Genomic DNA, 25,246 nt, shown 5'->3' with positions numbered 1-25,246 from the left:
CTGATAATGTATAATGATAGGAAACTATCAGACATTGAGCTCAATTACTCAGTGTATGAAAAGAAATTACTAGCAATCAAGCATGCACTGATGTTATGAAATAGATATATCAACAACAGGTATATAACAACAGTGATCACAGATCATGAAAGTCTTATCTATCTATAATTAATAATAAAACCTTTCAAACACTTAGTATATTGAATCTTGAAGTTCTAAGTGTATAATCTTCATATTAAATACTAAAAGAAATTGAATACTATGATGCCTGATGCAATCAGTTGCAGACTCAATTTCATAAGTGAGAGTTCTATGAATCAGGCATAAGAGACATTCATATTAAACACACTGAGAAAATGCAAGGAATCAGAATGAGTGAATATCATGATCTCTCACTTAAAGAATAACAAGATGTCAGATAACAAGTGTCTTGTGAAAGTAGTAGAAGAGATGCTTCTGAACTTCAAGCTGAGAAAATTGAAAAACAATGTTATGCTTTATCACAATCTAGAATACACAGAAGCTCTCTATCTAGAATCTTCATTTAGATGTGACTTGATGACTCACATGCACAAGGAATTCAGTCACTTAGAAAGTTCTGAACTCATGAGTATACTCAAATCAAGAGTATACTGGCCAAGTATAACTGAGAACATTCAGGTGTACACTCACAAGTGCCTGAATTGTCAGGTTGTAAAAGAATCTAAGAAAGGGTTAGAATATAAGAAAGCATAACATCAGATAAAGTGTATAATACAACTGTTTAAATAATGAGAGATGAATCTCATAGACATATTACTGTGAATATTAAATGAAAATTGATGAATAATCACTGCTATTGATTACACTACTGGCTAGCCAGTTGCAAAAGCAGTTCTAGAGATGATAGAGAAGGTGATAGTGAAGTTTCTACATAATAAGATCTATGTTAACTATGAAATGCTGCATGAGATTCTAACTGATAACAGTGTGAATCTTGTGAAAGAAGTGATAAGACATTTCATGAGTCAGTTACAGATAAGACATCATAGAACAATATCATATCATCTGCAGATAAATGAGAAGATGAAACACTTGAATGAAATCTTGAGCAACATGCTGACAAAATATCTAGTGAGCAAGCCTATGAGACTATGAAATGAATATCTCAGGCAGGTGCTATTAATTATGCAGATTTGACAGCATGCAGTCTTCAAGCATTCATCATTCTACCTGTTGTATGGATTGCATCCGCGCATCCTAGAGAATGCTTCAGAAAAGGTGAGAGAGAGAACAGTAGTTGCAGATGCAGTAGAAACAGCAGTTGCAGACACAGCAGAAACAGCAGTTACAGACACAACAGTCACAGATGCAGAACCAAGATTGAAAGAGATCAGTCACACACATGCAAAAGCTAACAAGTTACTCCTGAACTGAGCAATTCAATCAAAAAGAATATGAGACTCACTTGTTAAGAAATCAAGTCTTAAGATAAGAATGTGAGTTCTTATATATAATGAGAGTTCTGAGAAGTTCCAACCTAGATGATTTGAGTTATATAAAATACTTAAATCACATTCTCTGAGAACATACACATTGAAAGAATCAGAGGGATGAGTCTTATATAACTTAATCAATGATTCATGACTTGTGAAAGCAAAGATGCAAGATCTGAGCAGATTATGATTATTCACAGCACTATCATTAGTATTGAAAAAGAAGAGACTTATAATTGAAAAGTCTCATGAAGTAAGAGAAATTATAGATACTTATAAATCAGATAATCTCACTTATTTCAATCTTTTCATAATTATAAGAAAAGAATGAGAAGTAATGAAGAAAACAGATGAACATCACACTTCAATAAGTGATGAGACTGTAGTCAGTCATATAATAATGCATCACAGACAGTGAGTGCAATATGATAAAGAGTGATCTCAGAGCAGCAGACTTGTATATGAGTCAGATCACAGAAGAAAAAGAAATTCACAGTTGAATTCAACTGTTTACATCAGTTCAATCACAGAGATCACAGAGAACAAACTATCTGAAACATCTGTGAATATGTGAGATCAAGTCATTTTAATCTCTGAGAACACTCAGAGATCAGATAAGATTAGTTTCAATGAGCTGTTCACTGTAGTGATCTGAGCAGGTGAAGAGAGACAGTATAATACATGAGACAGAATCACAAAAGATGAAAGCTGCTGAATCTAGTCACTGAACACTGTATTATATAGAGATTGTGTAAGAGTAATGACTAGCAGATAAAGAAAAAGTGTAAGAAAAGAGATAATAAATTGATCATCAATCATAAGAATCAGTCATAAAAGACAAATGTTATTATACACATCTCATTCATTTTCATATATCATATATTTAATCTATTTCTAACACCACATCATCTGAAAAACATTAAAAACAAAAGAAATCTCAAAACTCGAGGTTTGCAAGGAATTCAAGAGCTGTAAGTCACTCTTATAATAATATCATACATGTCTCTGATTCCTCTATCACTCTGTGTACAACATTAATGTCATTTATCACAAGATTGACTGGAATGTTAATATAGAAATGTGTATGTGTATGCATAGAGAAATTGAAGAAGAGTATGAGACTCACAGAATCAGAAGCCAGAACAGAGAGAATGAAGATAGAAGAAATAGAAGAGAGAGACACAGAACTGAATGAATAATAGAAGTCATCTGAGACTGAACACTTACAATCTGATATGTGCATGACCTTTCTCACAGAGAAGGAAGAAGAAGTGACAGAAGAAGCTTGAGAGTGAAAGAAGATAGTCTCAGCAGTATTATCATCTTCAATTAAAATAGTCTCTGATGCTGAAGCAACTAAGAACTATTATTAGCATATAAAATTATAAAAACAGGGATAATAATTACTGAACAAACACTCACTGATCTTAGAATTATATGCATAATTACAACATGCACAAGACTTCTCAGAAAGAGAGAGAGAGACATGAGAAAATGCAGGAAGCAGAACACAGTGTGTAAATGACTTATTCTCACAATGACATCTCAGATAAGACATACAAGCCACACATCTATAAGTGTAAAAGAGTATAATATCTGTGTTCCTGTTTCTGAAAACATGAATATCTTTCACCTGCATCATGAAGTCAGATGATAGATATCAGAGAATAGACTGATACAGATCTATTATTCTGAAGAAATTCATCAGAGTGAATATTTCTGTAATATTAAACTTTACAGTTATGAAAAGCTTCTTGATGTCTGTGAACACTATGACTTTATACACAGTAAAACTCATAATAATTTCCTCTAAGAACAGAAAAATCAGTGTTAGAAAGAAAAGATGAAAAAGAAAAAGACTTACAATCTCAATACTATTGAGAAGAGAAGTGATTCTCTGATATAAATAAATAATTATCTCATTATAAATATTTAAAATGAATGTAATAATCAGTGTCTGTGATCAAGCTTTAGATAGTTATGTCATACACAGTCTTTATATAATAAATTGTTCTGAGAGTTAGTAAGAAGAGTGAGAGTGTACACACTGAGAGACATGGTTTATTAAGTCTATGCAATATCTCCTTGAAACAGAGAGAGCTGATAATGAAGGCAGAGGCAGTAAAACCAGAGATCGCAGGAACAGGAGTAGCAGGAGCAGAAGAATCAGACACAGGAACAGGTGTAGAAGATTGAGAGAGAGCAGCAGAGAAAGAAACAGAGAGAACAGAAAGAAATACAGAAGACTCAGTCACATATAATATAAGTAATTTCTTCATTATCATGTTCTTCAAGTTCTTAATCAATGATTCAACATTGAGTTCACTATCATCAGCAGACACAGATCTGTCAATGTATAAAGATTCTACATGAATAAAAACAAACATATCAGCATCTGCATTTATACAAAATCATGTCAGAAAACACAATCAGAAACCTGCTGAGAAGAGAAACAGTTAAGAGTGTATAAGAAGGTGAAGAGAGTGTATAAGAAGATGAAGAAGATGTGCTATTCATGATAGTACATTCTGACAATTATTAGAAGATAAACAAGTTCTGATCACATATGTTTCACAACACATTACACTTACTGCTAATGAACTGCCTGATATGAGCACTACAATGATGCTTATTATAAGAATAGAGAGTCATTGTCAGAAACATGTATAATATGATAGATGAACAGATGAAAAGAGTTGAATAGAAGAAGAAGTAGAAATCTTGAATGAGATAGTGACATTCAATGATGATGATGATGAAGAAGATGATTGAAGAATGAGAAAAGTTAGTGAATAAGTGATATAATATAGTAAAAGTTTCTTTGTGAGAGTGTACACAGAATACTAGCTGAATCAGAAATAGGTCACACAATTGTGAAATGCTAGTGATGAGCTAATCTGCATGAAGCTAGAGTGTATGATATGATTATTTGAGCATGATCAAATCTGGTGAGAGAGGATGTGGTTTGAAAGAATGTATGACTGTCAGATAATAACACAGTCACTTCTGAACTACTAGTGTACATGTACAAGTGTAAAGAGGCCATAGCAGCTGCTAATTAAATTAGCGTATGATATTACAATATATAAGAAGCCGGCGTACACCTGTAATCGTACGCTGACTTAAGCAATCTTTGAATCACAGATAGATCTGTAGATCTGAATACTGATTCTGATAATATTCTTAAAAACTTATATTAAGTGATTTATAATAACTGACTTAAGAAGAGTTCTAGAGAAGAGATCTATACTTCTGTTATTACTGATACTATTAATTATATTCTTTTTATAATAGCAGTACTACACAATTGAACACTCTATTAAGTAAATATAGTAATAGTATATCTTTATAAGTGTCTCATTAAGAAGATCTATATGAGATAATTCACTGAATTTAAGACAGGTTTGCTGAAAACACTTATCTATGTAATTGAGAGTAGTTTATACAGTCTGAACTCTGTGATAAAGATCTGATATAATTACTTAACAGCTTTATTAAGTGATCTTGAATTTACAGTCAGTACTCATGATTCAGTACTCTGATATTATATATTCAGATATTATCTCTATATAATAATCTATATTAATAATCTCAACATTATATTCAAAGCTTCTGAGAATGCTAATTAACTAGTAAGTATACTTAGTAAGAAATTGAAAGTCAAGAATCTATATCAGTCAATCAAGTATTTGAGTATGAAGATTAATTATTCAGATAAGAGAATTGATTTAATATATTATCAATATATTAAATATCTTATTAAAGATTTCTATCTTAATAATACAGCTATTACTAGAATATCAATGAAGAATGAATTTTATATTAATAATTTCTCTATATCTGAGAAAGAGACTGATTTCACAATTCAGTGATATTAATATAATATAAATTACTTATAATATCTTACAGTTAAAATATGTTCTGATATTACTTATACTATCTCACTACTCACTTAATAAAATATTGATTTAATATCTTAATATTGAAAGACTCTGTTATATATTATATATTATTTAAAAGAGATCATGAATCTGAGTATTTTCTATAAATACAGCTTGTATAAGAGATTTATTTCTACTGATCTTTTCATTATCTCTGATTTCTCTGATAATTTCTATCTACTCTTCAGCTACTCAGATTCTGATTGAGTCAGTCTTTTAAATAATAATAGAAAATTAACATTTGACTATGTTTTTAAGCTTACAGATAGTCTGATTTTATAATATTCAGTAAAGTAATCTTGTATATCTCTGAGTTTCAATAAGACTGAATATATAACTCTTAACAAGATAGTTTACAAAGTAATATAAATCTGAAATCTTATGATTGAGCTTGACTTCATCACTATATCTCTGATATGAATTCTCACTGATAATAAGAGTATTATAGATCTTACAAAGATGACAGTTATTACAGTCTGAAGTAAGCACATTGATATGTGTTTTCATTTTTCACATTGATAGTTGAATTAGAGAGTTATTAATTTAGAATATATTCTTATCACTCAGATAACAGTGAATAAACTCACTAAATCTCTAAATACTATGATATTTATATAATTCATGATTTTACTAGATCTTACAGATATAAAAGTTGAGAATGTTTAATTTTACATTTGTATTTAATTTTGACAGACTATCTTAATGATTTGAGTGTTTTTATATATGATTCTTGTTATCTTGAGAGAGGGTGTTGACTCTTACAGCTGTTGCGGTTAGTGATCCCACTAGATCACGTGACTCACTACTATATTATGTTCTTGTATTATCTCAGCGGGCTCAGACCTCTGACTCAGTTTGAACAGATTGCAGACTAATTCAGTATAACACTAATCTACTTTTGATACAAGTCATGTGCTCAGAGCAATTCTTGTCAGAGAGTCTGAGAAGAAACAGTTTCATCTTCAATGAAGATTTTCAAGATTTACAAGGATTTTTCAGATTCTTTAACTTTGACTTTCTATTACTATATACTCACATATCTTTGAGATTTGAAAATCACCTTAGCTTATAGCTAAAGAGAAGAAGAATAGAAATATTTCTTTAATATTTCAAAAAAATCTATATTTAAGATAGATATATACTCTTGAAAATGATCATATTTTTTGATCTCAGAATTTCTAAGAGCTTTTTTTTATATGAGAAATTGAATTAAAATTTCTATATTCAAAAACACACTGATCAACTTTGAGATGATACTTCTATTCTAAGAACTTAAGATATGAATATAAAAATCAGATACATCATGAGAACATTGTTATTCTAAGATTTCAAGATGATACAGAAATGATGAATCTATGAAGTTGAGTTGAAATTCTCTTTCATACTCAGAGTACTGAGTAAATCCTTTCTGTGTTACTAATAATCAGGAACTGTTTCTTCTCAGACACTTTGCAAGATATCATCACTCACATGACCTGATTTTACTATTTGGGTTAGCTTATTGCTTATTTGAGATTAGCTCATGACATAATCATCAATCCAGTGTTAAAACAGCAATAAATATCTGGAGAAGCGTCTGAGCTTGCTGAGATAATTCTTGTAGATAGATCTATCAATACAACCTTCAACTATCCTACAAAAGTCAAGCGAGGTCAGGGTCATGATTATGTAATGAGGTCAAGTGGCGTGATAGGCCCTCCTACCAGCAGTGCGCTAGTGGGGACTGAGCTCTTTTGCCTCAGTAGCCTACATTTTCTGTATACACCAAGCTAGCAACCTTTTCAATCAAGCAAGCTTTACACCTTCCACAATACCATTCCTTTTGTCGGCTCAGAGGTTGGCTCTGTTCAGTTTCCTCCTTCAGCTTCAACTACTGGGTTTAAAACAGACAAGGAATAAAAAAAACCTTAGCCCTCCTCCACTTGCCGCCGGCGGATAGGCGTACCTATAGTTATCCCGTATGGTTATCCCTTGTCAAGTTGCGATTATTTCAATGCAATTTCTCTTTGCTCTGATCATCTACTCATCTACTAAAAGGCTCTCTCTCTTCTGCTCCCTCCTTTTTCCTCTCTCTCTATATACTTCTCTAATCAAATTAAGTCACGTCAATATTTACGTAAGAGTGCGACTAGGGTCCCCAAGTGTGTGCACCACTTTGTAAATATAACTAACTACTCCGTATTCGCAACGACAAAAAGACTTACCCATCTTCGTGTGGCGCCCCCAAAACTGGCGCCGCAAGGGGAAAATTACCAGGCGCTCTAGACGGGACGATGCTCAGTTTCTCAACTGTTGACAGTCAGCGGACATGGGTCATTTATTCATTCCCAGCTCCATTTAAAAACGTCGAGGTAGGGCAGAGCAAAGAAAGAGAGAGGAAACTGAGTATCTATAAATAGACACCTCGGGACTAAGGAATGGTAGCTATCGAACAATCAAGAACAAGAACAAGAATCATCAGAACAAGAATAAAACCAAAACCAAAAACAAAAACCAAAACCAAAACAAAACCAAAACAAAACCAAAACCAAAACCAAAACCAAGAACAAGCATAATAATGAACGGGAGTAACAATGCCAGTAAAACAGTTATAAATTAGTTAAAGAACAAAATAAAATGGGGAAATCCCACGCCTGAAGGCAAAAAGCACCAGCTCCAAGCTCCAGTCGGATAAGTTATCTTGGCGGGGGGCGGCGCCTTAGCTAAGCAGGCATCAGGCTCAGGCTCAAGGCTCAGGCTCGTGCCGTCCTCTCCTCAGCCCAACCAAACCCATCCTTTCCTCTCTACCCCCGTTTGCCCTCAATTATCCTCCATCTCTCCATCTCTCCCATCTGCTCTCTTTTTTTACTTCTCGTTCTCATCAACTCCCTCGCCTTGCCTCTCTTTTTTCTTTTTTGTTTTTTTGGCTCTCTCTTCAGATACCCTACTCCACGTCTGCGTCGTGGTGGTTGTTTCTCTTTGCTCGCTTTTGTGGCTCTACAACGGCCAAGCCCCCTCCTCTCCCCCCCGTCAGTTTTGCATCCCCATCGCGAGCCTCATCCCCATCCGTTCTGTATCATTTACAATCCAAGGTTAGTAGTATCCCCCCCTCATTGCTCCCACTATTCAATTTCGACCTTTATCTCTCAAGTCACGTCCCACTGTTTAAAGAGGTCTCATTCCTCGTGACTCGATAGCTCTGTGCCATCAGACGCCTGATATCTGATCAGAAAGTTATGCAGCAATCCGTACTAAATACATCTTCAATAGAGGCTTCCATCCTTCCCACATCGACTCAACCCCATGTGCAGACCCTCGCTGCCAGATTTTGAAGCCGTCTGCCGTTCCGTATAAAGCTCCCTCGTTGCGTGCTCACATAGTTTTCCTTCTTGGGTTTTAGAGCCTCGTTTTCCTTGGTCGGTTTCTGCTTTTTGTGTCAAAAAACAAAAAAAAAAAAAAAAAAAACAAGAGACCTTGATCATCGTCCCATCATTTCACGGCTCATATACCCCCCGCTCTGGTGTTATCGTTATTGGATCAATCGGGTTTTCTACCACAATACCCTTTTGTAATTTGATGTAGATCGGGCCATCCATTTGTTCATCCCGATATATTTTATTCAACCCAAAGGAATCTTCACCCTTTGCAAATAGGTATGACTTCCCGAACGGAGTGATAGCTTTGCTCCTGTGTCACAACGTGCTAAAGTTTTATCAGCGTTCACAAACCCTTATATCCCCTTTTAATTCCGGTTCGAAGTCAGAAAGTATTTGACAACATTCGTCATGAGGGAAGTAAATTTCAGCATTCCGAACGTCAACAAGGCGGCTGTCAACATCACAACTACGCTTTACGACCGACGGGCCCTTGACTGCACTTCCACGCTTCCTCTCATGAACTCCCTGAACCACCTTGCCTACCTCACCACATCCTCTGCCAGAATTCGTGACATACTTACCGTCGATGGAGGAATTGAGCAGTTAGTATGCATTCTGAAGGAAGGGAGGAGCAAGGACTTGATGGAGATGTGGAAATGGAACCTTGCCTTCCAGTGTGTGGTCAATATTGGAGTCCGTGGCACGGAGAATGTGAGGACGAGAGTTGTTGAGGCAGATGTTGTGCCGGTAGTTGCCACAATCCTCGATAACTACATTCGTGTGGTCGATAAAATAAGGGCACGTGCCGATGCAGAAGCACAGCGGAACACGAGAGTTTCCAAAACATCCCGTTCACGCGATCAGAGCAATCGTTCATCCTTCTTTGAGAGAGCTCCGGCATCGTCAGACCACCGCACCACTCGCCGACAAGCCCCACCCCCGTCGATTGAGATTCCTCATCCATATTCTCGAGATGCCCAACACGGAGAGTCTGGCGCGATGGAAATCACACCGTCCCCTCAAGTCATCCTAACTTCTCCTCCAGATCGCACGATATTTTCCCGTGATGCACGCAGCCATAGAACAATCGAGAGCCGCCATCAGCTAGGAACACATCGTCATCGAGTAATGCAACCTCTTGCAACAGCTGTTCCTCCTGTGGATGGCACTGTTGGTTTTGGGCTTCGTCCTGTTCGTGACGCTGACCGGTTGCCGCCAATGCTTCCAGGCCTGCAACCGGGACTTAACTCTCAGCCAGAGTCACCAACGACGCCCCACGGCGTTGGTGAACATCAAAACCCTGCTCCCATGAATGCGAGAGCGAGACGACGCCCATCGATTCGCCAGCAGCCTTCGGCATCGGGAGAGTCTGACGATGCTAATGGAGATGATGTGGTCATGGGAGAGGACCCTTCTCCACACCACGTCACTGAGCCCATAGTTGATATGCAGAACGGAATGGAAATCGATGATGTTGGCGAAAGCGGCTCCATGCTTGACGGTAGCTCCGAGACCCATGGAATCACGATTCCAAACCCGTCCGATACACCTGAAGCGGAGACTTTCAATATCACTCACCCATCTGCAATTGACGTAGGCATCATAAACACAACAGCGCAGCCCGGAAATGGTGTTGCTGGCCTTTCACCCGTCCGCCCGACTGCGTTAAACACTGCGTCTCCTGTTCCTCAGCAAAACCTCTATCCTTTCTACCTGAGAGATCGCCAAGTACCTCCCGGTGTTTTGACTGCGATGCCTCGAGATGAAGATGTCTTGATGGCCTTACAACTTCTAGCATATGTCTCGAAATATTGCAATTTACGCTCGTATTTCCAAAAGACACATTTGGTTCCAAGATTGAAGTTGGGTAAGGACATTCACCTCTTGGACGATCCCAATGCTCTGTCTCAACCTCCGCTGGAGCCGGAGGAAGAGGAAGAGGAATACCTACTACCCGATGATTTCAACATATTCCCACTTGTTGAAAAATTCACCATTCGACACCACACCAAGGATATGCAATACTGGGCCTGCGTTGTGATGCGAAATCTATGCCGCAAGGATGATGCCAGGGGCGGTATTCGCCAGTGTGCATACTACAAGTGTGGGAAATGGGAGGAGTTCCAACGCCAATTTGCGAAATGTAGACGATGCCGCAGGACAAAGTATTGTAGCAAAGATTGCCAGAAGAATGCCTGGGCCTTCCATCGTCATTGGTGCCATAGCACCCCAGGCCCTTCCGAGCAGGCACAGTCTTCTGAGCAGCCACAACCTTCTGAGCAGGCGCCATAATACACTGAAATATGCATCGTACCTCCCCCCTTCTTCTAGACTGTCTCAAAGTCAAGTTGCCAGAAACATTTTCAACAACCACTTCCATCCGAGATCATAGCAGACTTGCATTATCAATCACCATCGATTCCCCGATTATTTACAATCAAGCAACCGTTTTTATGACACTTCTTTTTCCTTCTCTTTTTGTTTCTTTTATTATCTTGTTTTTCTCTTAGAGCCAGAACCATTCTGCGAGTGCCATCATCTTTGATGTCACTTGACTACTTTTATATATACACTTATAACTTTCACTCTTAATTTTCGAATCATATGGACGAATTTCCTTAGTCTTGCTGTCAACCCTTCTTCATATTGAGCTTCCTCTTTTTGCTTTTTGGCTCATGAAAGAAAGAAAGTGCATTCCACAGACAATTCTCTTCTCTCTCCCTTGAGCGCGCTATATTATTCCACCCAGCTGGCTTGCTAACATGGGCTTCTGGGTGCGCTACTTTCGTTTCGTTTCCTTCCCGCTACCTCCTCCTTTTGACGGTCCTAACTTAGTTTTCCATTTTTTCTTAATATTAACTTCTATTTTTCAATCTTCTTTTACATTATTCACGGTTGGGAATGGGATGGGGGGTGGAAAGAGAGAGGTTGGTAGTGACGTAAGTTAACGTATATTAGGCGAATACTTCTGCATATTTATCATTTTTCGCTGTTAGTTATATCCCTCTTTTGTACCCCCCATTGTTTTTGCATTCACTTTCTATGTGTCTATTTTATTCCATTGTGGCATTTTCTTTTCGTACATTCTACCGCTACCCACTGCGCCTTTTCCAACAAGCCTTTCTTGGGGAACTTGTGATTTCTTAGCTTTTCCTCCTTTTTATTTTTATTTTATTTTCGTATCTGTGTCCCCACTGCTTTGACAGCAACTCTCTTGCCTAACATTGTTCTTTTTTTTTTTTCGTTTGTGTTTGCTCTGCTCTGCTCTACTTCGCTCCGCATTGCTCTCTATTTCCTCTTTAAACAAAACGAATAAACAACTCAACCTTTCTCTTCCCCCCCCCTTCTCTCTCTCTATATATAGCTCTTCTGAGTAGTCAGTGCATATACCACTTATTCCCCTCTCATTTTTGTTATGTATTCCGATTGAATCATGGAATAAAAATACGTATATCATCTCCTCGCAATGGCTAGCTTCCTCTTCGTTTTGCTGAACCATCCCCTCCCCCCACTGATTTTCATGATAAAGCGCCGAAAAATCCTTTGGAGACTTTGGGAGACTTAGAGGTTGTGACAGTAGTGTGATGATGATGTTTCTGCTTTTCCGCCTTTTGATGACGTGCTCTTGAAATTATCCACTTGAAAGGACCGATACGGCTTTGGAGTAAGAAATGGGATGGCCAGAAGATGAAGAGGCATGCTGGAACGGGTACAATTTATATTATATAAGCCATTCGTTTAACTTAACTACGCAAGATTTTCCGTTTTTGGAGCAGTTGTACTGAGATTATGAATGGCTTATGGCAAACCTACTAAAATTAAGCTTTTGTCGCCTTGGCCGCAATGGGGTTCTAAATGCATCTACAGATTTAGATCGTGTTGGATAGATTTTATTGTCGTATTTCACAATTTCCAAAAAGCCACGAAAGGACGTGTGCGAGAAAAGGGGAAAAGCCATGTCGTATGGATTTGGGATGGTTGCAGTTGGGCTATGAATACTGAGATAGAAACTCTGAGCTACAGGATGAAAGAAGCAGATCCATTCAATCATAGCCCGAGACGCTAGATGTTAGAGAAAAAAAAGATAAAAATCACTGATACTCCTCCTTCAACCCGCCATATGTCGCCGCCAACCTCCCCGCCAAATGCTCTCTCGCAGTCAAAGGAACTTCCCCAGCATCACCACTATTACCACCATTATCTCCCAGTCGCTGCCTGCCGTCCGTCGTAGACATCATATTCTGCTTCCTCCGCTCCTCAACGAGCTGGCTAGGAACAGGCACAAGCTCCGTGTTATTCACCGGATGACAGAAATATGCCATGCTATACCTATCACGGCTTCGGTCGCCTTCATCCATCTCAACTCCCTGCTGCTGCTGCTGTTGCTGTTGCTGCAACTCCTGTGGAAACACAACTCGATGTACCGTAGATTTCAACAGCCCAGCCGTCCAGAAACTCAGCAGATCACCAATGTTTATCAGTATGGGTGGGAATATCGCATCCGCGCCACTGCCACTGTCACTGCCAGAAACAGCAGGCCGAACAGGTACAGGCGCCCATCCCCCCGTCGGCGTAAGGATTTCTAACCCTGGCTGGCCATCTCGCTGGAATAGGAGGGTGATACTGCCGTAGTCGCTGTGGGCCCCGGCGCGGACGTCAACGCCGTGCTTGAAGGTTGAGGAAGCAGGTGAGTCGATTGAAGGGTAGTAGAGGAAGCGGAAGGTGCAGCCAGACGGCCCGACGGCGGGGTCGTGACGGGATGTAAACCAGTTTTCGGGGATCTAGTTTCGGGGCGGAAAAGGTGGGGGGAGGGGGGATTTGTTAGTTGGATCGTTCGAGGTATATATATAGTTATATACTTATATATAAAGAGGAAAGTGGCGTGGAATTCGTAACGCCCTTGTTCTTTCCTCGTTTCTATGTCATCCTACCCCAGGGGATTAGTTGAGGAATATGCTTACATCTAAGCCTAGGGCTAGGAGGGCGAGAATCCGATTACATGTCTTTCGACATAGGTCCATGAAGCATGCTAACTCGGCTTCGTGGTGAACAAGCGATTTAGGCAGCTCCTGCTGGGGCTTGTTATCTTTGAATTCGCCAAAGTTCATTGCTCTGGGTTGACGATCGTTAGCCAGAATCCATTTCTATATATCTATTGTATGGAGGAAAAGGGGTGCCTGGTGCGTATAGGGAGCGAGTCAGGATCTAGAGCGGAGAATATAGATACTCTTTGAAATCGCCTCTCTATGTTAAGCAAAGCCATACGATAATAATGCTTTGTTAGCGTCATGCTCGTCCAGATGAGTATGCGAACGAAGCAACAATAGGGGAATATTGAGCTATTTGGCAAAGCGCACCTGTTGATGTTTGGGGTCAAGCGTTTCCGCATGCATGCCAGACCAGCCCCTATTCTATTTTCACAAAATTCTCAATCAACTGACGGGTTTATAGAGCGTCTGATCATCTCTTCTTCAAATGGTGAAGAGTCGTGCATAACCGGCGATGCACAAGATACAGGTATGTTGCTTCTACATACATTTGTACCAATCGCAACCACAGCTTTTTCTTCATAAGGAGAAGCAAAGAACTCCCGGGCCTAAATTTTGAGTTCCAATGTCAGGTTTTGCCAATATCTATCTACCTGGCCTGCGCAACGAGAGGCTGAAAGCAATTGGGTATAATCATACCATAGCAAACGCGCCCTCTACATCGTCACTTGAGAAATAACTGCTGGCACTATCCACATAGAAAAAGCCATATTTAGTTGCCGCATCGATCATAGCCTTTCCAACGGCGGGTGTGGCTTTTGAGATGTTGATCACTGGCAGCCGCACGGCAGCCGCTCTGGCGGGCTTATTCTCGACCATTGCTAATCAGTCAATGATGGCGATGATATACGATTGTTTGATAGAGTGGAAGGTTATATCCGGATTTTGAAAGTATTTATGATTTTTCGCCTTGTACCACACCATATCATATCGGTCCGGGATCGGTTGCATGGGGAAGAGGCAATCTTTGACATGGAGGAGCTTCGGTCAGTTCCGCTTGACGGGGACGAGTAAAAAGCCGAACATCGGCGAGGAGTATGATGCATTCATTAAAATTAGATCGGTTAAATAGAATTTAAACCTTTTTTGATCTTTTGAGATTAATGAAACAATATCCATGGTTGTTCAACCGAAGGGACATACTCTCCTAGGGAAAAATGCACGCGCATCTGGTATTTTGCTTGGTACCCATGCATATGCCGTGTCTACCAGCCACGCCCCACTCCATTACCGCCACTGCCCGCCTGTTCTCCCGCGCTCTCACTTTTGCTGCTTCCGATTTCAACGTCAACTCGTTCACATCCCCTTCGACTCCTTGACATCCCAACCACGGCCCTCTGCTGCTGCTCTACTGCTGTGTGTCAGCATCAGCGTTCCTCCTGCCAACCGTGAGCCATTGCAAGGGTTTGCCGCAGTGTATTCCATCCGACCGCACGCGCGCATCTCTGCTAGCTAGCTTGGAGCTCCCCCTTGCCTTTCGCCCAAACAAGCTCCAACGACTGGCGGAGCACCACTGCCCTCAACCACCTATTGCTTGCTAGCTGAACAAAGCTCTCTACACTATGCCGAGTATGTATCAATCAAGCCACCCAACTACTGCTGTTCTCATAGACCGCAACTGACACAAAACCCTTGGGTCCCCTTTTCTAGTTTGTGCCTTTGATGAGTGGGCCAGCGGCCGTGCCCAGACTCTCCCTCTTTCCGCCCTTAAAGGTGCTGTCATAGGCATCGATGCCTCCCACTATCTTGACCAACACCTGAATCACCATGCGACCAAAGAACCCCTCCTCATTGCCCTGGGAGGCTTCCCGTTTTCTCTGAAATCCAATATCGAAAAGGAGCTCCAAGCCCTGAAGAACTTGAACATTACCTGCGTCTTTGTCTTCAATGGGCTTGATTTCGGGAAACGCGAAACCGATTTCTCTGCTCAAGCTAACTCTACTCGCGCTCTGGAACAGGCATGGGAGTTGTATGACCAGAAACAGGCGGACCAGGTCGTCGATGCCTTTAGTTCGGCCGGTATGTTCATTTTTTTCTGGGACAGACATTCCTAGTTTTAACATGTGCTGATATTCGACTGGTAGGGAGCGCAAAACCCGAGACTCTTTATAAGTTCTTGCAAAGAATTCTACATGAACTAGGAATCGACTTTCTCGTTGCACCTTACGCTGCTTCCGCACAGGTAATTTTGTGATCGGTCTCTCCCGCGGCTTGGATTTATGCCTAATTGACACTTTTCTTCTGCAGCTTGCCTACCTTGAAAAAGGCCCCAACCGATTCGTCGACGCTGTTTTCGGCCCATCAGACCTCTTCCTTTTCGATATAGACAAAGTCATCACGAGACTGGATACCGACCTTTCCAAATTCACATGGATCACTAGGCAAATATGCCAAGATGATCTGGGAAGGATAACAAATGAGCAGTTCGTCGAATTCTGCTTGCTCCTTGGCTCCCGATTTCTCCGAGCCTTCCCACCTTTCGAAAACGTGGCATTCCCCGGAAAGAATGTTAATATCCGAGAGGCTATGACCGCGTATAATAGCGCCGGGCGAAATGCTTTGGTTCTGTGTGGTCAGATTGAAGATGACCATCGAATCAATGACTTGCCCTACGTTGAACATTTTAAGCGCGCACTCATGACGGTGAAACACCATATAATTATGGATATTGATGGGAAGGTTGGCCCTATGGATGCTGAGAATGTATCCAACGACTTGCATGAACTCATCGGGCAGCGACTGCCAGAGGAACTTTACTTTTACATGTCCAAGGGTATTCTTGGTTCTCAAGTTCCCGACTGGTTGACTTCGGGCGAGCTCTTGATCAGGCTACCACTAGGCGCTGAGGACTCGGAGATTTATCGTCGTCTCCAGGGAGATCTTCTTACTCCTATTCGAACCCAGGCTTTGTGCCTGCTTTCCAATTCTCTTCATCGCTTCTACCAGACTAAAGCTATCAATGTTCGTACATGGTATGCGCCGAAATCTACCCGCTCTATCAACCTTAAGGAAGATTTGCCTTCAGTGAAGGAGTCTACCATCTCGTGGAAACTTCGAAGTGATAAATTCCCGGAAAGTGTCAAGCAACTCCAGGTATGGTACACTACGGCTGTCGCCTTTTGTATCGTTTATGCTCATTTTCCATTAGGCCGATTCTCTCCCATTTACTTTCGCCCTTCGAGCTTTGAAGGATCAGGAGTTTGTTTCCAACTCATTCTCAACCCGGGATGCGCCTGTAAGTAATCAATGTTTCATAAAATAGCGGAGGTATCATTCATTATCTAACATTTAATAGCCTCTATCATCAAAAACTGAAATTCTTGCAAATGTAATGTGGAGGTTATTACAACTACGGGGCTATGTCAATGATAAGCACCGACTCACTCAATGGGGACAAGCATTGGAAGTAGCCATGTCGTCATTAGACCCTGCGGAGAACTTGGAAGAACCGACTTTTATTGCCGTGGAGCTTTTGCGTCTCGGGGTTCTGAGCTCTAAGGATTGGTTTGCGAATATCTCTGGTGGCCCAATGAGGGGTACCGGTAAGTGATATTGAAATTCTCGCGGGTTTTGCATTTGTTTGCTGTACTAAGCTTTCCATTAGATGAGGAGAAAAAGTTCAATCTGCTGGTGTCACAAGTTGCCTGCATTGGCAAAATCCGCCACAAATCCATTGGCTATTCAGGTCCTCTGAGTAGACAGCTCCTGTCGTTCCGTTCCCTAATATGCGCTGTCCGGTCGAGCCTTAGAGATTTGGTTGAGGTCGTCCTAGCAAGTCTTTTGTTGAACGGAGAAGCGGACCGCGATCGTGATGACTGGACTGATTTGGGGCTCAGGTTAGTCAAGCTAATTACTTATCAACCTCGCAATACTAATTGCAATTTAGTCTTCCTTTTATTGATGATAACAATTGCGGACTTGGAATTGCTGTTCGGACGTATCTTGACGACTTGCCACAACAATCGGAGCCAATATCGCCAAGAGTTCGGGCTGAGGTCAAGGCCAAGGGCAAAGAGTGGTTCCAACATAGCGATAGCTTCAGCGGAAACCTGGACATGGCCTTCACACTTTGGGATGCGGTATGTTCGGACCCACTATTGTGAAAAAGGAAAATTAAACTAATTATTTCCGCTAGGTTTATCGAGCATCTCAGAATGCTGGGAAGGAGTTCAAAGATGCGAAATTGTGGGACGAGACCAATAAATGGTTGACGGAACGGAGATAACTGGGGGTGTGTTTTTCTTCTTAACTCTTGCTTTGGCGTGGCCAAAAAGCTGGCGCTGCATTCCCTGGCAGCAATCGTAGAACTCAGTTCGGTGTTTACCCTACCAATACCCTAATCTGGTATCAATATATCAATATGGTACTGGACCCAACCTTAACGGTTGGGCTGACCCATCCTGTGATAGTTTAACCAACCATCGGAATAGTCAAGCGTAGGATAGCAATTGCTACCAAGCTTTAAATATATTTCAATCAACTCAGGATTTCCATCCAAGCTACAGAGTTACGCTAATAAATAATTGCCGTGGTTTGTTCTCCTTAGCGCTGCGGCTATCGATCTAGTTCCCTCATTAGTAATCGCGCCGGCAACAGCTGTCCTCAATATCATTTGGCCCATTCCACCGAACGGCTAGCAGCTGACATGCCAGCGAGCCTGCGACGATAACAACCTCGCTTGAAAAGAAAAAAAACATACACATGCTCCTAGAGACCGGCGCATCTTCAGGATATTCCAGATTGTGGTGTGAAATTTGATCTCGCTCGCACTCCCAACAGGCCCCATCGCCCAAAATGGCTCGCCTAAGCTACCTCCTCCTGGCCTCCGCCTCCGTCCTCCTCAACCACATCGGCCCCGCCAGCGCCATATCCGCTGTCCTAGACCTAACCCCAGATAGCTTCGATTCCGTTGCCCTCAAATCAGGCAAACCAGGTCTAGTCGAATTCTTCGCTCCCTGGTGCGGTCACTGCAAAAACCTAGCCCCCATCTACGATGAGCTGGCCGACGCCTTCGCTTTCGCCAGCGACAAGGTACACATCAGCAAAGTGGATGCGGACGAGCATAGGTCGCTAGGCAAGAAGTTTGGCGTTCAGGGCTTCCCAACGCTGAAGTGGTTTGATGGGAAGAGCGACAAGCCCGAGGACTATAATGGTGGACGGGACTTGGAGAGTCTGACGAAGTTTGTGACGGAGAAGACGGGGATTAAGCCAAAGGGTGTGCAGAAGCCTCCAAGCAATGTACAGATGTTGACGGATGCGACGTTCTCCAAGGTCATTGGAGGGGAGAAAGATGTTTTTGTAGCGTTTACGGCTCCTTGGTGTGGACGTAAGCTCCCTTCCCTCCTTCCCCTCCTTCTTCTTCCGCTTCCGTCCCTAGTTTCCTCCTGACATTGGTTTATTCTCCAATGATTTCCTTTACTATTTTCTTCTTCAATTGGACTAATAAAATCCTGCAGACTGCAAGACCCTAGCCCCAATCTGGGAGAAGCTGGCCAACAACTTCAAGCTCGAACCCAACGTCGCAATCGCCAAAGTAGACGCAGACGCCGAAAACTCCAAGAGAACCGCTGAAGCACAGGATATCAAGTCATATCCGACCATCAAGTTCTTCCCCCGCGGCTCCAAGGCTCCATTAAGCTACGATGGCGGTCGTTCAGAGGAGGATTTCGTTGCGTACGTGAACGAGAAGTCCGGAACCCACCGCGTTGTTGGCGGCGGCCTGGATAAGGATGCTGGCACAATTAAGGCACTGGATGCCATCATCGCCAAATACGCTACTGGCAGCGTGAAGAGTGTTCAGAAGACCCTACGCGAAGTTAAAGCTTTGAAGAACGTTGAGGGACCGTATGTGGATTACTACAGCAAGGTTCTGGTGAAGTTATTTGAGAACAAGGATTATGTGACGAAGGAGTTGGCGAGGCTGGAGAGGGTGATGAGCAAGGGAGGCCTGGCGCCGGAGAAGATGGATGATTTGATGTCGAGGAGTAATATTCTGCGGAGATTTATTGCGGAGAAGGACGAGGAGGAGCAAAAGGAGGAGAAAAAAGGGAAGGATGAGCTGTGAGCGAACGGTGTGTAGGATGGATTTCTTAGGGCCCTAAGGGATGAAGCTGGTTTGTGGCTGGGAGGGGGTGTGTGTGGGGGGGTCCTAGTGGCCGATGGGTTCAAGGGTGATGGTGAACGAGATTATCCCCTAGAAAGGCAAATATGTAGTGTATGATTTATGCCTTGCATTGTGTATAATTGATAGATTTCAGTTTTTGCTGTTCATTTCATTCCTTGGACACATTCAATTTCCCATGAAAATAATGTATAGAATCGACTGGGTATCTTTAATAAATCCAAGAGAGGAAATATAAAGCTTTCTAGGACCTAATTTTTTTTTTAAAGGGGGTATGACAAAAGAACCAACAAGCTTCCAGGCTGCGAAAACATAAAATAAATACATATAATATAAAAAGGAAAACAAAATAAAATACAAAGAGGGATTACAATATCATTTCAGAAACAGGACTTAGAAGACGATAGAGCTTCTGCGACCGTTCAGTCTTGTACTAGACAACAGAAACAGCTCAATTGATCAGCAAACATAGAATATAAAATAAAAGGTCCGACAACGCCAATATCTTGCATATGATACCGCCGCTCTCTCCTGACTTTCGACGGAGAGTTAACTTTGGCCAAGGATGTGGTTCTGTGGGTTATTCAGCTTCGGCTGTTGGGGGGTCCGTATGTGCGCAAAAAATGCAGAGATTTGGGAATTCCTGAGCTTATCATACATATGCTGTATAGTGCTGTGAATCCAGATGAAAAAGGAAGAATCGGAAATCAAGTCGTTGTATGCTTTGGGAAAGAGAGAAATGAGGCAAAACCACCATTTTTTATGAATGGAGGGGCGTATCAGTTCGTCGTGTTTGCTTCAGGGGAACTAGCGAGAGCGGCTTCGAGTTGGTCGAGTCTTCGTGCCATATCATCCACTAATGGGAAGGGAGTTTGTAATTAGTGATTGAGTGTATACAGGGGTGCATGACACATGCGTATGAAAAAGTCCATTTTTGTAGGTGAGGATTGAATGGAGACGAAGCGGCGGAGGGCGGGGCATGTCCAGTGGGGCGGGACAACGATTTTATTTCGCGAAAACAAAAGTCAAAAGCAAGCAAAGTATCCAAAAAGCATGAAACTCACATTTTCCAAAGATCTCCTTTGAGACTTTGTCGAATTTATTCTGTAGTTGGTCTAGCAACTCGTCGACCGCTTGCACCAATTGGTTTGAGCTCTCATCTCCGGCGGTAGTTGCCTGGTGTTCGTTTCAATGGAAACCCATTATTAGCAAGCGACTCGTTTTCGCGTTGAGTTCCGACTTTTAAGGAAAGTTTTAAGCCGAGAGCGTACCGCTTGTATTGACGAACGTTTATTGTTGTCCGTGTCACTATTTGAGCGGAGCTGCGAGGGTCTACGGCTTAGAGTGGACATTGTTCACAACGTGTTGATGCGTCTAGACTGCTCTTGACTATGAAGATATGTGCGTTGGTGGGCCCTTTGGGTGTATATTCGAGTATATTCCCTTCGGACCCGGTAATAGTAAGAGATATATGCGCGGAAAGGGAGAGGAGCGATGGATTTGTTTCGTGTTTTGCCATGCAACATGCTTGTCATGGCCTTCGCTAGCTGTTCGAAACAACAATGTGATCTGTACCAGTTTGCTTCCGTGGATTTAAGGTTGTGGATACATCCCGAGACGCCCTACTATTGGTCAGAACATGATTTAAGCAAGCCACTGGTTCCGTGGAAGAGTATTTGAGCCGCATTTCTATTCAAATCTCCTTGAGGTGAGATTATATCAAATGTTACGAGTAAGTTATGGTCAGCAAGGCTAGTCTTTTATTATCGTTGTCGTAGGGGATGGATGAATGGATGAATGAGTCCTTACCTGATTTTCAAGAGGGACGTCCTTTCACCTTTTGCGTAGAGCAAATGGTAACTACTCCACAGCCGAGGTACTGTACTGCGCAAGTGACATCAGGAAGAACTTGAGTACATGCACATGTACATGTACATGTATATGTACAACAGGTAGGTGTACATCCGGTGCTGGGGAAACATGATACCTAGCAATTGCCAAACGCATGCGGTTATTTCCTTGTTCTTACTTTACGTCACACGTCTTATGATATCTGCAGGAAGTAGGCGATTAAACATCGTGATCTCCTAGATGTTAAGACTCCAGTGGACGACTTTTATCACACCACCCTCCAAAGCAACGACCTCTAGGTTTGACCTGAATGTAACATTTGTCTTGCCTTTGACAGAGTGGATGGCCCATGTCCAGCTAGACCTATTGAGTTCGTTCTTCAAGAGGTTAAGGTGAGGGGAAACATTGATGAGCAAAAGAAAATAAAAATATGAACCTTCTGTCTGTCAATCATCCTTTTTCTTTCATGTCTTCCACACAATCAAGCATGAAAAGTGTTCCTTTTTTCATGTATGTTCTGGATTTTTCACCCTGCTTTCCTAGGCAACACAGCATAATTTGAGATCTTGGGGGAACCTCAAAGGCCGAGCAACGCAAGCGATCAGTTCTCATAGATGGATTGTTCTCTGATGTACTTCTAAGCAATAATAAAATGTGTATCTAGGAACTGGGATTTCTTTTATTTTTTTTCTATCTACCTGTGAAACCGTACTACTTCTCTCTCTCGCTTTTGCTTTATCTCTCCTCAGGTTTTCCTCCTCACTTGTTGGTTATTCTTTGTTTCCTTCGAAATTCCTACTTTATGCCAAATCCACCGTTAAAATATTAAACGTGCTGTACTAAAAAAGTAGTGGGTTACCCTGATGAACAAGGAAATGTGTAAAAGAAAACTATTATGACCCTTCCCTTGTTGGCATGGACATGTGCATTCGCGTGGCAAATAATAGGAAGTTCGCTACGCCTTTCATTAGACTTTAGTCCGGAAATTGATGCCGCCTTTCATGTAGCGGGCAACGACCATGCAGACTGAACCGACAGCCAATACTACTCCTGTGAAGATAATTAGGTCTTCGAAGCTGTGAGAGGCTGCGCTGTCTTTCACGGCAGCCATTGCTGGTAATCCGACAAGTGCTCTGTATATTTAGAACGCAAAAGAAATTTTTTGATTAGCTTCCATCTATGATTGCTTGAAAAGGATGGGTAAAACACATAATCTCTTGAAGATAGTGAGAGAAGGGGCAGAAGAGCGCCAACATACCCGAAGGCAAGGCCTATACACACGAGCCCAAACGTAATGCCTAGGTTCTCTAGCTGACTGTTGGCAAGAGATACAACGCAAGGCGCGATCAAGCTGATAAATCCGCCGCTAGCAACACCATAGATACCCCCAAACATAAAAATGCCAACCGTGGAGGGGTTGTAGCTGAGGGGCAACCAAAACCCTAAAACTGTTGTAGCAGTGAAGGTGGTGACAATGCACATGACGTTAAATGCGCCCATTTTGTCGGATACAGCTCCTAGGCCCACGCTGAATTGTCGTTCGTTAGAGAAACGGAACGAACATACATAAGGAGTAAAAGCAAGGAAGATCATCAAGAACGGGGCCAGGTGTCACACTCACCGACCAAACATTGAACCGGCACTAGGAATCGAGAGTTAGCCATACTTATTGCCTTACATATTTACTTTCGCTTCCAAGAGGTTCTTGAGATTGTCACTTACTTGGTTACTGTGAGAGTGTACTGTGCAAGATCTGGGGACATTCCACTGGCAACCGACATCAGAGGGAGGTAGTTAAAGGGCGCCAAGAATGACCACCTATGAAGTAACAGAACATTTTGAGTCAGTATCATGGTTGTACATATCTTGGGGCCAGTTGTCACACACATGAAGAAGAAAGTGCCTAAAACAAAACCCGCCCATCCAAGTGCTTTCCGTTGCAGCAGCCCACTCAGTAGTCCTTTTGCATTTTCCTCTTCGTTGATTGGTGGTATCGCAGCTTCGAGCACAGGGGAATCCAATTCAGCCTCCTTGGCTTTGCTCCCAACCGATTCAGCATCACCTGGCTCTATATCCTGAGAGTTCTTTCTATCGGTGGGTTGGCCGGCTTCTTCGTCACCTTGCAGCTTTTTCAATTTGTAGAGTGGTGGAAAGGGAGTGTCGCATAGCAATATTCCAATCAGCATTGTTATGCCAACTACAACCATTGACCACCTGATAGCGGACGCAAAGCCGTGGGATTTAATCAGTCTGGAAACCATAATCGGGAAAATGACACCCCCTAATTAATTTTGTTAGCATGAATGGCTGAACAAGCAAGTACTTCCACTAATACCCAATGAAAGATATGTTTTCTGCATGTCTAGTGCGCTGCGGTTATGCTGAGCATGACAAATAATAACAAGAAGGCAGTGATAAACTAAAATGTCTTACCAACGCTGCTTCCACAGCTCGCAACACCGACGGCCAATCCTCTTTTGGTTGAGAACCACTGGGATACCGTAACTATGGCTGGCAGGCAAGTTCCAGAAACTGCGATTCCAAACGCAACCCCTTGAGCTAGGAGCACTTGGTAGTACTGAGTGCAGAGACTCAGCATACCAAGCGATATGACCGCCAGGGCAGCAAAGGGAGCAATGACAGGCCGAGAGCCGTACACGTCCACAAGTTTGCCCACGGCTGGCCCGCACGCGAAAAAGAAAGCGATTTGAAGCGTTGTGATCCAGGCAAGCTGGGATGAATTCTTGCTGGGCAACATGATACTCTGATAATAGTATTGGAAAGTTCCACAGCTGGCAAATCCACAATAAGGAAAGCAGTCAGCAAATCAACTCTGCTATCAGCTCCGGTGAAATTGCTCATTAATGAGATGCTGCCGCGTCGATTTTACCAAAAAGGGCAAACAGCAACCCAAATATTATTTTGGTAAGGAGCAGATACGTACGTATTGAGATATCCAAAAGAAGACATTTGAAGGAGAAACGAGCCTACCACAACCGACCACGCTCTCACTCCTCCATTGGGTGGATCCGGTCGGATATAAGCCATTTGGAGGAATACGAGTGCTTGAGACGAGAAGTGGAAATTGGGGGAAGGTTAGGAGTCCTAAACTGAAGAGAGGAGACTAGGATGGTTGACGTAAAAGAGGATGGGCTTCTCTTAAGAAGTTTAATGTGAAGAGGGATTTTTGAGAAGGATTGACTACTGCCTTTGTGCGTTTGAGATTGTGGTGTTATTGAACAGTTGCCTTTGGAAGCCTCCACCAAAAGGGGTAGACAATACTGCGGTCCACTCGAAACAAAAGGTCCATCCTTTACGTTCCGCGAATTCAAGAGAATGAAGGCTCCATTTAAACAATTTCCACCTCAAGGGATTGATGGTACAAAAGAAAAAAATTGCGGACGGTCAGACCCTATTCTCCCTCTCTCGGGAGTGCAACAAAAAAAAAAAAAAA

The 25,246-nt window shown here is 42.0% G+C and overlaps 7 protein-coding genes across 8 annotated transcripts; 3 read left to right on the top strand and 4 right to left on the bottom strand.

Annotated features, from left to right (window-relative positions):
- Positions 1-3,339: 3,339 nt before the first annotated feature.
- Positions 3,340-3,840, bottom strand: BDBG_07830 (uncharacterized protein; the record flags this gene model as incomplete). Its single annotated transcript, XM_031723276.1, has 2 exons — positions 3,340-3,372; positions 3,524-3,840. Coding segments are annotated over 2 exons (350 nt in total), but the record flags the coding sequence as incomplete, so codon positions are not given.
- Positions 3,841-7,181: 3,341 nt separating this feature from the next.
- On the top strand, positions 7,182-13,491 carry BDBG_07828 (MYND domain-containing protein). Its single transcript, XM_002621943.2, has 3 exons — positions 7,182-8,487; positions 8,638-9,048; positions 9,113-13,491. Exon 3 carries the CDS (start codon positions 9,181-9,183, stop codon positions 11,062-11,064), a length of 1,884 nt encoding a protein of 627 aa, XP_002621989.1. The 5' UTR covers positions 7,182-8,487; positions 8,638-9,048; positions 9,113-9,180; the 3' UTR covers positions 11,065-13,491.
- On the bottom strand, positions 12,548-14,978 carry BDBG_07827 (oxidoreductase). Its single transcript, XM_002621942.2, has 6 exons — positions 14,460-14,978; positions 14,309-14,368; positions 14,130-14,183; positions 14,000-14,016; positions 13,734-13,884; positions 12,548-13,553 (listed from the first exon to the last, which is right to left on the bottom strand). The coding sequence occupies exons 1-6, from the start codon at positions 14,637-14,639 to the stop codon at positions 12,864-12,866; spliced, it is 1,152 nt and encodes a 383-aa protein (XP_002621988.1). The 5' UTR covers positions 14,640-14,978; the 3' UTR covers positions 12,548-12,863.
- Positions 14,979-15,382: 404 nt separating this feature from the next.
- BDBG_07826 (posttranscriptional regulation nuclease) lies at positions 15,383-18,045 on the top strand (the record flags this gene model as incomplete). The annotated part of the gene is made up of 9 exons (XM_002621941.1): positions 15,383-15,389; positions 15,471-15,839; positions 15,905-16,002; positions 16,068-16,913; positions 16,969-17,055; positions 17,116-17,362; positions 17,425-17,656; positions 17,707-17,899; positions 17,956-18,045. 9 exons carry the CDS (start codon positions 15,383-15,385, stop codon positions 18,043-18,045), a joined length of 2,169 nt encoding a protein of 722 aa, XP_002621987.1.
- A 569-nt stretch (positions 18,046-18,614) lies between these two features.
- On the top strand, positions 18,615-19,884 carry BDBG_07825 (protein disulfide-isomerase A6; the record flags this gene model as incomplete). Its single annotated transcript, XM_002621940.2, has 2 exons — positions 18,615-19,146; positions 19,277-19,884. The coding sequence occupies 2 exons, from the start codon at positions 18,615-18,617 to the stop codon at positions 19,882-19,884; spliced, it is 1,140 nt and encodes a 379-aa protein (XP_002621986.1).
- Positions 19,885-19,913: 29 nt separating this feature from the next.
- Positions 19,914-21,733, bottom strand: BDBG_07824. Of its 2 annotated transcripts, XM_031723275.1 has the most exons (4): positions 21,213-21,733; positions 21,006-21,117; positions 20,600-20,797; positions 19,914-20,514 (listed from the first exon to the last, which is right to left on the bottom strand). In XM_031723275.1, the coding sequence occupies exons 1-3, from the start codon at positions 21,291-21,293 to the stop codon at positions 20,721-20,723; spliced, it is 270 nt and encodes an 89-aa protein (XP_031580408.1). In that variant the 5' UTR covers positions 21,294-21,733; the 3' UTR covers positions 19,914-20,514; positions 20,600-20,720. The 2 variants fall into 2 exon arrangements, with proteins under 2 accessions (XP_031580408.1, XP_002621985.1); XM_002621939.2 differs by having other exon boundaries at positions 19,914-20,797.
- A 701-nt stretch (positions 21,734-22,434) lies between these two features.
- Positions 22,435-25,246, bottom strand: BDBG_07823 (MFS transporter). The gene is made up of 7 exons (XM_002621938.2): positions 24,737-25,246; positions 24,226-24,584; positions 23,680-24,073; positions 23,515-23,610; positions 23,414-23,434; positions 23,051-23,320; positions 22,435-22,925 (listed from the first exon to the last, which is right to left on the bottom strand). Exons 1-7 carry the CDS (start codon positions 24,838-24,840, stop codon positions 22,760-22,762), a joined length of 1,410 nt encoding a protein of 469 aa, XP_002621984.1. The 5' UTR covers positions 24,841-25,246; the 3' UTR covers positions 22,435-22,759.

This window comes from Blastomyces gilchristii (assembly GCF_000003855.2).
Source record: "Blastomyces gilchristii SLH14081 genomic scaffold supercont1.20, whole genome shotgun sequence".
In the NCBI taxonomy this organism is placed as follows: Eukaryota; Fungi; Ascomycota; class Eurotiomycetes; order Onygenales; family Ajellomycetaceae; genus Blastomyces; species Blastomyces gilchristii.
This window is presented reverse-complemented; position numbering and strand designations above follow the sequence as displayed.